At 47.1% G+C, this 13734-nt stretch overlaps 1 protein-coding gene across 1 annotated transcript in view; it reads right to left on the bottom strand.

Annotated features, from left to right (window-relative positions):
• Positions 1 to 12759: 12759 nt before the first annotated feature.
• Positions 12760 to 13734, bottom strand: part of LOC119339767 (beta-glucuronosyltransferase GlcAT14A-like) — a 3473-nt gene continuing 2498 nt past the window's right edge. The window contains exon 4 of the mRNA XM_037611697.1: positions 12760 to 13486. Within this exon, the coding sequence (XP_037467594.1) occupies positions 12942 to 13486 (545 nt within the window). The 3' untranslated portion in view covers positions 12760 to 12941. The remainder of the gene's footprint in view (positions 13487 to 13734) is intronic.

Raw genomic sequence — 13734 nt, 5'->3', positions numbered from 1 at the left:
GGGTGACTATAAAGGTAGACTACGGGTATCTCCGAAAGTGTCTGTTGGGTGACATGGATCAAGACTGGGATTTGTCACTCCGTATGACGGAGAGGTATCACTGGGCCCACTCGGTAATGCATCATCATAATGAGCTTAGAGTGACCAAGTGTCTGGTCACGGGATCATGCATTACGGTACGAGTAAAGTGACTTGCCGGTAACGAGATTGAACGAGGTATTGGGATACCGACGATCGAATCTTGGGCAAGTAACATATCGATAGACAAAGGGAATAGCGTACGGGATTGATTAAATCCTCGACATCGTGGTTCATCTGATGAGATCATCGTGGAGCATGTGGGAGCCAACATGGGTATCCAGATCCCACTGTTGGTTATTGACCGGAGAGTCGTCTCGGTCATGTCTGCTTGTCTCCCGAACCCGTAGGGTCTACACACTTAAGGTTCGGTGACGCTAGGGTCATGAAGATATGTATATGCAGAAACCCGAATGTTGTTCAGAGTCCCGGATGAGATCCCGGACGTCACGAGGAGTTCCGGAATGGTCCGGAGGTAAAGAATTATATATAGGAAGTGCTATTTCGGGCATCGGGACAAGTTTCGGGGTTATCGGTATTGTACCGGGACCACCGGAAGGGTCCCGGGGGTCCACCGGGTGGGGCCACCTGTCCCGAGGGGCCACATGGGCTGTAGGGGGTGCGCCTTGGCCTAGATGGGCCAAGGGCACCAGCCCCTATAGGCCCATGCGCCTAGGGTTTCCACCATGGAAGAGTCCATGTGGTGGAAGGCACCCCTAGGTGCCTTGGGGGGGAGGGAAACCTCCCCTTGGCCGCCGCCCCCCCCCTAGTAGGTCTCATCTACTAGGGCCGGCGCCCCCCCTGGCACCCCTATATATAGTGGGGGGGAGAGGAGGGATTTTACACCAGCCCCTGGCGCCTCCACCTCCCCCCGTTACGTCTCTCCCTCGTAGTCTCGGTGAAGCCCTGCTGCTGTGACGCCCTGCATCCACCACCACGCCGTCGTGCTGCTGGATCTTCATCAACCTCTCCTTCCCCCTTGCTGGATCAAGAAGGAGGAGACGTCTCCCGTCCCGTACGTGTGTTGAACGCGGAGGTGCCGTCCGTTCGGCGCTGGTCATCGGTGATTTGGATCACGTCGAGTACGACTACATCATCACCGTTCTTTTGAACGCTTCCGTGCGCGATCTACAAAGGTATGTAGATGCATCTAATCACTCGTTGCTAGATGAACTCCTAGATGATCTTGGTGAAACGAGTAGGAAATTTTTGTTTTCTGCAATGTTCCCCTACAGTGGCATCATGAGCTAGGTCTATGCGTAGTTCTTCTTGCGCGAGTAGAACACAATTTGTTGTGGGCGTAGATTTGTCAAACTTTCTTGCCGTTACTAGTCCTTTCTTGCTTCAGCGGTATTGTGGGATGAAGCGGCCCGGACCAACCTTACACGTACGCTTACGTGAGACCGGTTCCACCGACTAACATGCACTAGTTGCATAAGGTGGCTGGCGGGTGTCTGTCTCTCCTACTTTAGTTGGAGCGGAATCGATGAACAGGGTCCTTATGAAGGGTAAATAGAAGTTGACAAATCACGTTGTGGCTTTAACGTAGGTAAGAAGACGTTCTTGCTAGAACCCTAATTCAGCCACGTAAAACTTGCAACAACAATTAGAGGACGTCTAACTTGTTTTTGCAGCAAGTGGTTTGTGATATGATATGGCCAAAGTTGTGATGAATGATGAATGATCTATATGTGATGTATGGGATGTTCATGCTATTGTAATAGGATTCACGACTTGCATGTCGATGAGTATGACAACCGGCAGGAGCCATAGGAGTTGTCTTTATTCTTTTATATGACCTGCGTGTCATCGAGAAACGCCATGTAAATTACTTTACTTTATTGCTAAACGCGTTAGCCATAGTAGTAGAAGTAATAGTTGGCGAGCAACTTCATGGAGACACGATGACGGAGATCATGATGATGGAGATCATGGTGTCAAGCCGGTGACAAGATGATCATGGAGCCCCAAGATGGAGATCAAAGGAGCTATGTGATATTGGCCATATCATGTCACGTTTATTATTTGATTGCATGTGATGTTTATCATGTTTTGCATCTTGTTTACTTAGAACGACGGTAGTAAATAAGGTGATCCCTCATACTAATTTCAAGAAGTGTTCCCCCTAACTGTGCACCATTGCGACAGTTTGCTGTTTCAAAACACCACGTGATGATCGGGTGTTTTATTCAGACGTTCACATACAACGGGTGTAAGACAGATTTACACATGCAAACACTTAGGTTGACTTGACGAGCCTAGCATGTACAGACATGGCCTCGGAACACGGAAGACCGAAAGGTCGAGCATGAGTCGTATAGAAGATACGATCAACATGAAGATGTTCACTGATGTTGACTAGTCCGTCTCACGTGATGATCGGACACGGTCTAGTTTAACTCGGATCATGTAATACTTAGATGACTAGATGGATGTCTAATCTAAGTGGGAGTTCATTAATAATTTGATTAGTTGAACTTAATTATCATGAACTTAGTCTAAATATTTTACAATATGTCTTGTAGATTAAATGGCCAACGTAGTCCTCAACTTCAACGCGTTCCGAGAGAAAACCAAGCTGAAAGACGATGGCAGCAACTATACGGACTGGGTCCGGAACCTGAGGATCATCCTCATAGCTGCCAAGAAAGATTATGTCCTACAAGCACCGCTTGGTGACGCACCCGTTCTCCCTGCAGAACAAGATGTTATGAACGCTTGGCAGGCACGTTTCGATGACTACTCCCTCGTTCAGTGCGGCATGCTTTACAGCCTAGAGCCGGGGCTCCAAAAGCGTTTTGAGAGACATGGAGCATATGAGATGTTCGAAGAGCTGAAAATGGTTTTCCAAGCTCATGCCCGGGTCGAGAGATATGAAGTCTCCGACAAATTCTTCAGCTATAAGATGGAGGAAAACAGTTCTGTCAGTGAGCACATACTCACTATGTCTGGGTTGCATAACCGCTTGACTCAACTGGGAGTTAATCTCCCGGATGATGCGGTCATTGACAGAATCCTCCAGTCGCTTCCACCAAGCTACAAGAGCTTTGTGATGAACTTCAATATGCAGGGGATGGAAAAGACCATTCCTAAAGTATTTGCTATGCTGAAATCAGCAGAGGTAGAAGTCAGGAAGGAACATCAAGTGTTGATGGTCAATAAAACCACTAAGTTCAAGAAAGGCAAGGGTAAAAAAAAACTTCAAGAAGGACGGCAAGGAGGTTGCCGCGCCCGGCAAGCAAGCTGCCGGGAAGAAGCCAAAGAATGGACCCAAGCCCGAGACTGAGTGCTTTTATTGCAAGGGAAGCGGTCACTGGAAGCGGAACTGCCCTAAGTACTTAGCGGATAAGAAGGCCGGCAAAACAAAAGGTATATGTGATATACATGTAATTGATGTGTACCTTACTAGTGCCCGTAGTAGCTCCTGGGTATTTGATACCGGTGCAGTTGCTCACATTTGTAACTCAAAGCAGGGGCTGCGGAATAAGCGGAAACTGGCAAATGACGAGGTGACGATGCGCGTCGGGAATGGTTCCAAGGTCAATGTGATCGCCGTCGGCACGCTACCTCTGCATCTCCCTTCAGGATTAGTTTTAAACCTTAATAATTGTTATTTAGTGCCAGCTTTGAGCATGAACATTGTATCAGGATCTCGTTTAATTCGAGATGGCTACTCTTTTAAATCTGAGAATAATGGTTGTTCCATTTTTATGAGTGATATGTTTTATGGTCATGCTCCTATGGTGAATGGTTTGTTCTTTATGAATCTCGAACGTGATGCTACACATGTTCATAATGTGAGTACCAAAAGAAGTAAGGTTGATAATGATAGTCCCACATACCTGTGGCACTGCCGCCTTGGTCACATAGGTGTCAAACGCATGAAGAAGCTCCATGCTGATGGACTTTTAGAGTCTCTTGATTATGAATCATTTGACACATGCGAACCATGCCTTATGGGTAAAATGACCAAGACTCCGTTCTCAGGAACAATGGAGCGAGCAACCGACTTATTGGAAATCATACATACTGATGTGTGCGGTCCAATGAGTGTTGAGGCTCGCAGTGGCTATCGTTATGTTCTCACCCTCACTGATGATTTAAGTAGGTATGGGTATATCTACTTAATGAAACACAAGTCTGAAACCTTTGAAAAGTTCAAGGAATTTCAGAGTGAGGTTGAAAATCAACGTGACAGGAAAATCAAGTTTCTACGATCAGATCGTGGAGGAGAATACTTGAGTCACGAGTTTAGCACACACTTAAGAAAATGTGGAATAGTTTCACAACTCACGCCGCCTGGAACACCTCAGCGTAATGGTGTGTCCGAACATCATAATCGCACTCTGTTAGATATGGTGCGATCTATGATGTCTCTTACCGATTTACCGCTTTCTTTTTGGGGCTATGCTTTAGAGACTGCCGCATTCACTTTAAATAGGGCTCCGTCGAAATCCGTTGAGATGACACCGTATGAATTGTGGTTTGGGAAGAAACCTAAGCTGTCGTTTCTAAAAGTTTGGGGATGCGATGCTTATGTCAAGAAACTTCAACCTGAAAAGCTCGAACCCAAGTCGGAAAAATGCGTCTTCATAGGATACCCAAAAGAAACTATTGGGTACACCTTCTACCTCAGATCCGAAGGCAAGATCTTTGTTGCCAAGAATGGGTCCTTTCTGGAGAAAGAGTTTCTCTCGAAAGAAGTAAGTGGGAGGAAAATAGAGCTTGATGAAGTATTACCTCTTGAACCGGAAAATGGCGCAACTCAAGAAAATGTTCCTGAGGTGCCTGCACCGACTAGAGAGGAAGTTAATGACAATGATCAAGATACTTCTGATCAAGCCCCTACTGAAATTCGAAGGTCCACAAGGACACGTTCCGCACCAGAGTGGTATGGCAACCCTGTCTTGGAAATCATGCTGTTAGACAACGGTGAACCTTCGAACTATGAAGAAGCGATGGCGGGCCCGGATTCCGACAAATGGCTAGAAGCCATGAAATCCGAGATAGGATCCATGTATGAAAACAAAGTATGGACTTTGACTGACTTGCCCATTGAGCGGAGAGCCATAGAAAATAAATGGATCTTTAAGAGGAAGACAGACGCGGATGGTAATGTGACCATCTATAAAGCTCGGCTTGTCGCCAAGGGTTATCGACAAGTTCAAGGGGTTGACTACGATGAGACTTTCTCACCGGTAGCGAAGCTGAAGTCCGTCCGAATCATGTTAGCAATTGCCGCATTCTATGATTACGAAATATGGCAAATGGACGTCAAAACGGCATTCCTTAATGGTTTCCTTAAGGAAGAATTGTATATGATACAGCCGGAAGGTTTTGTCGATCCTAAGAATGCTGACAAAGTGTGCAAGCTCCAACGCTCGATTTATGGGCTGGTGCAAGCATCTCGGAGTTGGAACATTCGCTTTGATGAGATGATCAAAGCGTTTGGGTTTACACAGACTTATGGAGAAGCCTGCGTTTACAAGAAAGTGAGTGGGAGCTCTGTAGCGTTTCTCATATTATATGTAGATGACATACTTTTGATGGGAAATGATATAGAACTCTTGGACAGCATCAAGGCCTACTTGAATAAAAGTTTTTCAATGAAGGACCTTGGAGAAGCTGCTTATATATTAGGCATCAAAATCTATAGAGATAGATCAAGACGCCTCATAGGTCTTTCACAAAGCACATACCTTGATAAGATATTGAAGAATTTCAATATGGATCAATCCAAGAAGGGGTTCTTGCCTGTGTTACAGGGTGTGAAATTGAGCTCAGCTCAATGTCCGACCACAGCAGAAGATATAGAAGAGATGAGCGTCATCCCCTATGCCTCAGCCATAGGTTCTATTATGTATGCCATGCTGTGTACCAGACATGATGTTAACCTTGCCGTCAGTTTGGTAGGAAGGTACCAAAGTAATCCCGGCAAGGAACACTGGACAGCGGTCAAGAATATCCTGAAGTACCTGAAAAGGACTAAGGAAATGTTTCTCATTTATGGAGGTGACGAAGAGCTCGTCGTAAAGGGTTACGTCGACGCTAGCTTTGACACAGATCTGGATGACTCTAAGTCACAAACCGGATACGTGTATATTTTGAATGGTGGGGCAGTAAGTTGGTGCAGTTGCAAGCAAAGCGTCGTGGCGGGATCTACATGTGAAGCGGAGTACATGGCAGCCTCGGAGGCAGCACATGAAGAAATATGGGTGAAGGAGTTCATCACCGACCTAGGAGTCATACCTAATGCGTCGGGGCCGATCAAGCTCTTCTGTGACAACACTGGAGCTATTGCACTTGCCAAGGAGCCCAGGTTTCACAAGAAGACAAGGTACATCAAGCGTCGCTTCAACTCCATTCGTGAAAATGTTCAAGATGGAGACATAGAGATTTGTAAAGTACATACGGACCTGAATGTAGCAGATCCGTTGACTAAACCTCTCCCTAGAGCAAAACATGATCAACACCAGAATTCCATGGGTGTTCGATTCATCACAATGTAACTAGATTATTGACTCTAGTGCAAGTGGGAGACTGTTGGAAATATGCCCTAGAGGCAATAATAAAAGCATTATTATTATATTTCCTTGTTCATGATAATTGTCTTTATTCATGCTATAATTGTGTTATCCGGAAATCGTAATACATGTGTGAATAACAGACATCAACATGTCCCTAGTGAGCCTCTAGTTGACTAGCTCGTTGATCAACAGATAGTCATGGTTTCCTGACTATGGACACTGGATGTCATTGATAACGAGATCACATCATTAGGAGAATGATGTGATGGACAAGACCCAATCCTGAACATGGCACAAGATCGTATAGTTCGTTTGCTAGAGTTTTCCAATGTCAAGTATCTTTTCCTTAGACCATGAGATCGTGTAACTCCCGGATACCGTAGGAGTGCTTTGGGTATGCCAAACGTCACAACGTAACTGGGTGACTATAAAGGTAGACTACGGGTATCTCCGAAAGTGTCTGTTGGGTGACATGGATCAAGACTGGGATTTGTCACTCCGTATGACGGAGAGGTATCACTGGGCCCACTCGGTAATGCATCATCATAATGAGCTCAGAGTGACCAAGTGTCTGGTCACGGGATCATGCATTACGGTACGAGTAAAGTGACTTGCCGGTAACGAGATTGAACGAGGTATTGGGATACCGACGATCGAATCTCGGGCAAGTAACATATCGATAGACAAAGGGAATAGCGTACGGGGTTGATAGAATCCTCGACATCATGGTTCATCCGATGAGATCATCGTGGAGCATGTGGGAGCCAACATGGGTATCCAGATCCCGCTGTTGGTTATTGACCAGAGAGTCGTCTCGGTCATGTCTGCTTGTCTCCCGAACCCGTAGGGTCTACACACTTAAGGTTCGGTTACGCTAGGGTTGTAGGGATATGTATATGCAGTAACCCGAATGTTGTTCGGAGTCCCGTATGAGATCCCGGACGTCACGAGGAGTTCCGGAATGGTCCGGAGGTAAAGATTTATATATGGGAAGTCCTGTTTCGGGCATCGGGACAAGTTTCGGGGTTATCGGTATTGTACCGGGACCACCGGAGGGGTCCCGGGGGCCCACCGGGTGGGGCCACCCATCCCCGGGGGCCACATGGGCTGTAGGGGGTGCGCCTTGGCCTGCTTGGGCCAAGGGCACCAGCCCCACAAGGCCCATGCGCCTAGGGTTTCCAAGGGGGAGGAGTCCTACTAGTGGACACAAGGACACGTTCCGCACCAGAGTGGTACGGCAACCCTGTCTTGGAAATCATGTTGTTAGACAACGGTGAACCTTCGAACTATGAAGAAGCGATGGCGGGCCCGGATTCCGACAAATGGCTAGAAGCCATGAAATCCGAGATAGGATCCATGTATGAAAACGAAGTATGGACTTTGACTGACTTGCCCGTTGAACGGCGAGCCATAGAAAATAAATGGATCTTTAAGAAGAAGACAGACGCGGATGGTAATGTGACCATCTATAAAGCTCGGCTTGTCGCTAAGGGTTATCGACAAGTTCAAGGGGTTGACTACGATGAGACTTTCTCACCGGTAGCGAAGCTGAAGTCCGTCCGAATCATGTTAGCAATTGCCGCATTCTATGATTACGAAATATGGCAAATGGACGTCAAAACGGCATTCCTTAATGGTTTCCTTAAGGAAGAATTGTATATGATGCATCCGGAAGGTTTTGTCGATCCTAAGAATGCTGACAAAGTGTGCAAGCTCCAACGCTCGATTTATGGGCTGGTGCAAGCATCTCGGAGTTGGAACATTCGCTTTGATGAGATGATCAAAGCGTTTGGGTTTACACAGACTTATGGAGAAGCCTGCGTTTACAAGAAAGTGAGTGGGAGCTCTGTAGCATTTCTCATATTATATGTAGATGACATACTGTTGATGGGAAATGATATAGAACTCTTAGACAGCATCAAGGCCTACTTGAATAAAAGTTTTTCAATGAAGGACCTTGGAGAAGCTGCTTATATATTAGGCATCAAAATCTATAGAGATAGATCGAGACGCCTCATAGGTCTTTCACAAAGCACATACCTTGATAAGATATTGAAGAAGTTCAATATGGATCAATCCAAGAAAGGGTTCTTGCCTGTGTTACAAGGTGTGAAATTGAGCTCAGCTCAATGTCCGACCACAGCAGAAGATATAGAAGAGATGAGCGTCATCCCCTATGCCTCAGCCATAGGTTCTATTATGTATGCCATGCTGTGTACCAGACCTGATGTAAACCTTGCCGTAAGTTTGGTAGGAAGGTACCAAAGTAATCCCGGCAAGGAACACTGGACAGCGGTCAAGAATATCCTGAAGTACCTGAAAAGGACTAAGGAAATGTTTCTCGTTTATGGAGGTGACGAAGAGCTCGTCGTAAAGGGTTACGTCGACGCTAGCTTCGACACAGATCTGGATGACTCTAAGTCACAAACCGGATACGTGTATATTTTGAATGGTGGGGCAGTAAGCTGGTGCAGTTGCAAGCAAAGCGTCGTGGCGGGATCTACATGTGAAGCGGAGTACATGGCAGCCTCGGAGGCAGCACATGAAGCAATATGGGTGAAGGAGTTCATCACCGACCTAGGAGTCATACCCAATGCGTCGGGGCCGATCAAGCTCTTCTGTGACAACACTGGAGCTATTGCACTTGCCAAGGAGCCCAGGTTTCACAAGAAGACAAGGCACATCAAGCGTCGCTTCAACTCCATTCATGAAAATGTTCAAGATGGAGACATAGAGATTTGTAAAGTACATACAGACCTGAATGTAGCAGATCCGTTGACTAAACCTCTCCCTAGAGCAAAACATGATCAACACCAGAATTCCATGGGTGTTCGATTCATCACAATGTAACTAGATTATTGACTCTAGTGCAAGTGGGAGACCGTTGGAAATATGCCCTAGAGGCAATAATAAAAGCATTATTATTATATTTCCTTGTTCATGATAATTGTCTTTATTCATGCTATAATTGTGTTATCCGGAAATCGTAATACATGTGTGAATAACAGACACCAACATGTCCCTAGTGAGCCTCTAGTTGACTAGCTCGTTGATCAACAGATAGTCATGGTTTCCTGACTATGGACACTGGATGTCATTGATAACGAGATCACATCATTGGGAGAATGATGTGATGGACAAGACCCAATCCTAAACATAGCACAAGATCGTATAGTTCGTTTGCTAGAGTTTTCCAATGTCAAGTATCTTTTCCTTAGACCATGAGATCGTGTAACTCCCGGATACCGTAGGAGTGCTTTGGGTATGCCAAACGTCACAACGTAACTGGGTGACTATAAAGGTAGACTACGGGTATCTCCGAAAGTGTCTGTTGGGTGACATGGATCAAGACTGGGATTTGTCACTCCGTATGACAGAGAGGTATCACTGGGCCCACTCGGTAATGCATCATCATAATGAGCTCAGAGTGACCAAGTGTCTGGTCACGGGATCATGCATTACGGTACGAGTAAAGTGACTTGCCGGTAACGAGATTGAATGAGGTATTGGGATACCGACGATTGAATCTCGGGCAAGTAACATATCGATAGACAAAGGGAATAGCGTACGGGATTGATTAAATCCTCGACATCGTGGTTCATCCGATGAGATCATCGTGGAGCATGTGGGAGCCAACATGGGTATCCAGATCCCGCTGTTGGTTATTGACCGGAGAGTCGTCTCGGTCATGTCTGCTTGTCTCCCGAACCCGTAGGGTCTACACACTTAAGGTTCGGTGACGCTAGGGTTATGAAGATATGTATATGCAGAAACCCGAATGTTGTTCGGAGTCCCGGATGAGATCCCGGACGTCACGAGGAGTTCCGGAATGGTCCGGAGGTAAAGAATTATATATAGGAAGTGCTATTTCGGGCATCGGGACAAGTTTCGGGGTTATCGGTATTGTACCGGGACCACCGGAAGGGTTCCGGGGGTCCACCGGGTGGGGCCACCTGTCCCGGGGGGCCACATGGGCTGTAGGGGGTGCGCCTTGGCCTAGATGGGCCAAGGGCACCAGCCCCTATAGGCCCATGCGCCTAGGGTTTCCACCATGGAAGAGTCCATGTGGTGGAAGGCACCCCTAGGTGCCTTGGGGGGGAGGGAAACCTCCCCTTGGCCGCCGCCCCCCTAGTAGATCTCATCTACTAGGGCCGGCGCCCCCCCTGGCACCCCTATATATAGTGGGGGGGAGAGGAGGGATTTTACACCAGCCCCTGGCGCCTCCACCTCCCCCCGTTACGTCTCTCCCTCGTAGTCTCGGCGAAGCCCTGCTGCTGTGACGCCCTGCATCCACCACCACGCCGTCGTGCTGCTGGATCTTCATCAACCTCTCCTTCCCCCTTGCTGGATCAAGAAGGAGGAGACGTCTCCCGTCCCGTACGTGTGTTGAACGCGGAGGTGCCGTCCGTTCGGCGCTGGTCATCGGTGATTTGGATCACGTCGAGTACGACTACATCATCACCGTTCTTTTGAACGCTTCCGTGCGCGATCTACAAAGGTATGTAGATGCATCTAATCACTCGTTGCTAGATGAACTCCTAGATGATCTTGGTGAAACGAGTAGGAAAATTTTTGTTTTCTGCAACGTTCCCCTACGTTAAATTCATGACTTGTTATCACACCAGACAAAATCCATGTACTGCATGTTGGTGTTTCTTGAGTTATAACAAACTTCGGTTGCATTTTACTATAAATCATGCACACATACATGTATAGAAGAAAGCAAACCTACTTTTAGGTTTCGAACATTTCTAATAGCTGGAGTGAACCACACACTTCATAGAAGAAATGCCGCTGAAATCATTCACTTGTATGTTGCCGCAGTGGGCAGAGGCATTCCTAGAAACACCAAAACGACCAGCCACACACCAAAAAGACCAGTTCAGCTCCTTATATGTCCAAATGGGCATAACATGACAGGATCAACACCTCCTCCAACAACGCATCAGGGTGTTCGGTCTCATCTGCTGTTATTGGACAATACTCAAAGTTTGATATTCTGTGGCTCACGAGTTACGAATCAAGGAAGAAAGGATATTCAGAGAAAAAGAGTCAATGCCAACTTACCAACCATGTGATGAACTTCTCAAGGTAGTAAGATAGAGTACTACTCTTCTGAATTATTATGTGGGTAATCTCATTCCATATAAGAAATAATTTGGTAATCTTTGAAATCATCTGTCCATAGCCTGAATTTGTTGCCATCCACAAGATTGTATAGAGGAAGAGAGTAAATTGTTAAGGAGACAGGTTAGTGGCCAGTCGGTGCTAATTAACCAATAGCCTGGTCCACATTGACGAGCTTGAAGATGTAGTTGGCGACCTCCTAGATCTGTTCCGATCTGCTGCGGCAGTCGCTTCCTCTGCGTCACCGACACACACAACAGAGGTTACTCCGATGCGGCGGCGGCGGGGTCGAGTACAGGAGGTGTTGTCGAAAGGGGGTATTGGAGGAACGGCAGACGGGGAGGCCAGAGGAGTGGAAGAAGGGCCGGTTACAGAGGGTCGCGTGTGGGGAGAGACGGCACAGTCGAAGGCAGGCGGCGGGGAGCAGTTTCTCGTTTTCGTGGTGGGCAAAGGGGTACGGGAGAGATGATGTGTGCTAACCACGGTTAATGCTAAACATTGGGAGGCTTTGGGTCGTCAGATCTCGCACTTATATGGCTGAGATGATTTAGTTCTCCGCCCTTTCGTGCTTTCATAGTGATAGTAGATAAAAAAAGACCAGGATGGCAGGATCGGCAAGGTGGCAGAAAGCATCGCAACACTGGGGTGGGTGGTGATTTTGCAAGCTAGACTAACTGACTAACCCACAAGCAGGAGGCCACCAGGGAAGAGCCGCGGGGTCTGTGTATTTTGCGTGTTAGCGGGTTTGTGAGCCGGGCCATTAGGGACAGCCCGACGCACGATTGTTACACAAATTCGACCGGAACCTAGAATGAAAACAGATGTTTTTTGTTGTTCCGAGTACTCAGCCCAGACAAGTGTCTTCATGGGATTGGTAGAAACAAATGGCCCCAAAAAATTAAAAAAGTAGAAGGTTGTTAGTTAGACACTCCCTTCTTCTATCCAAAGCTGACGAATCCATTTGCAAGCATAAGCCCAACCAAAGTTTTGGCAAGGAATTTTTTGATAGGGTAATCTTAGGCACAAACCAAACGGACCCTGCCTCTATATCTCGATTCTCAAGTGTTGGGCTCCAATATAGTAGCTAAAAAGGAGAAGAAACTAATCAAGTGATCCCAACCTAAAAGCACGTGATCAAATTCCATAAAGATATGTCTTGCTCTTCCAAAACGGAAAAAATGGAGCACCGTCGGCAGTAGCAATAGCAGGTCAATCGTTATGCTCGACTATCTTGCATTGTTTAGGCCGGAAGTTGTCCTCCGAAAGGAGTGACTCCACGAGCCGCTGCAGCCGCACAGATCCAGGGCCTGAATGCAGGAGTGCCGCATCCCCAACGGCCGAGCAATGATCATCGCCACCGCCTCGACCAACATTTCCAGCGCACCAGCCACCTGGGATGACCATGCCTGGCTGCCGCGACAGGAGTTCCTCGTCGATTCTAGCGAGAACCACGTCGTTGGGGTCTCGACCAAACTTGCGCGCAAAGGGGGCGTCACTGCCGAGCATCCTATCCCAGTGAGTGGCGTTGATGAGCTCCGGGTGCTGCCCCAGGGGTTTGCCCCAGGAGATGTAGTGCATGTCGTGGTTCACGGTGGTGTTTCGGAACTCGTCGGCGTTGCAGGCCACCGTCTGAAAGTAGCCCTCCGGGGAGGATACGAAGTTGCCGTAGTAGAGGAGGAGCGTACGTGGCAGGTTGTCCCACCCCCCGATCAGGTACTCCACGAAGGGCCGCGACAACACCGTCCAAGCAGAACCTGGTTATCATCAGACAAAACTATCAATAGCTAGGTACAATAATACTACATAGATAGTATAATATAAAAATATATTTTATAGCTCATTTAATTATACTAATTGAATATTTCTGGTCGCTGATTATTTTTCCCGACGAACCTAATGAAACTTTGTATGGTTTGATTTCATACAAAATTTATATGCATTCTTTTCAAATAGAAAGGGAGTAGTATACTAGCGGGCTCCGGCACGGCTCCTTGCTAGTTAG

The sequence above is a fragment of the Triticum dicoccoides genome, chromosome 7B (genome assembly GCF_002162155.2).
Source record: "Triticum dicoccoides isolate Atlit2015 ecotype Zavitan chromosome 7B, WEW_v2.0, whole genome shotgun sequence".
Taxonomy (NCBI): Eukaryota; Viridiplantae; Streptophyta; class Magnoliopsida; order Poales; family Poaceae; genus Triticum; species Triticum dicoccoides.
This window is presented reverse-complemented; position numbering and strand designations above follow the sequence as displayed.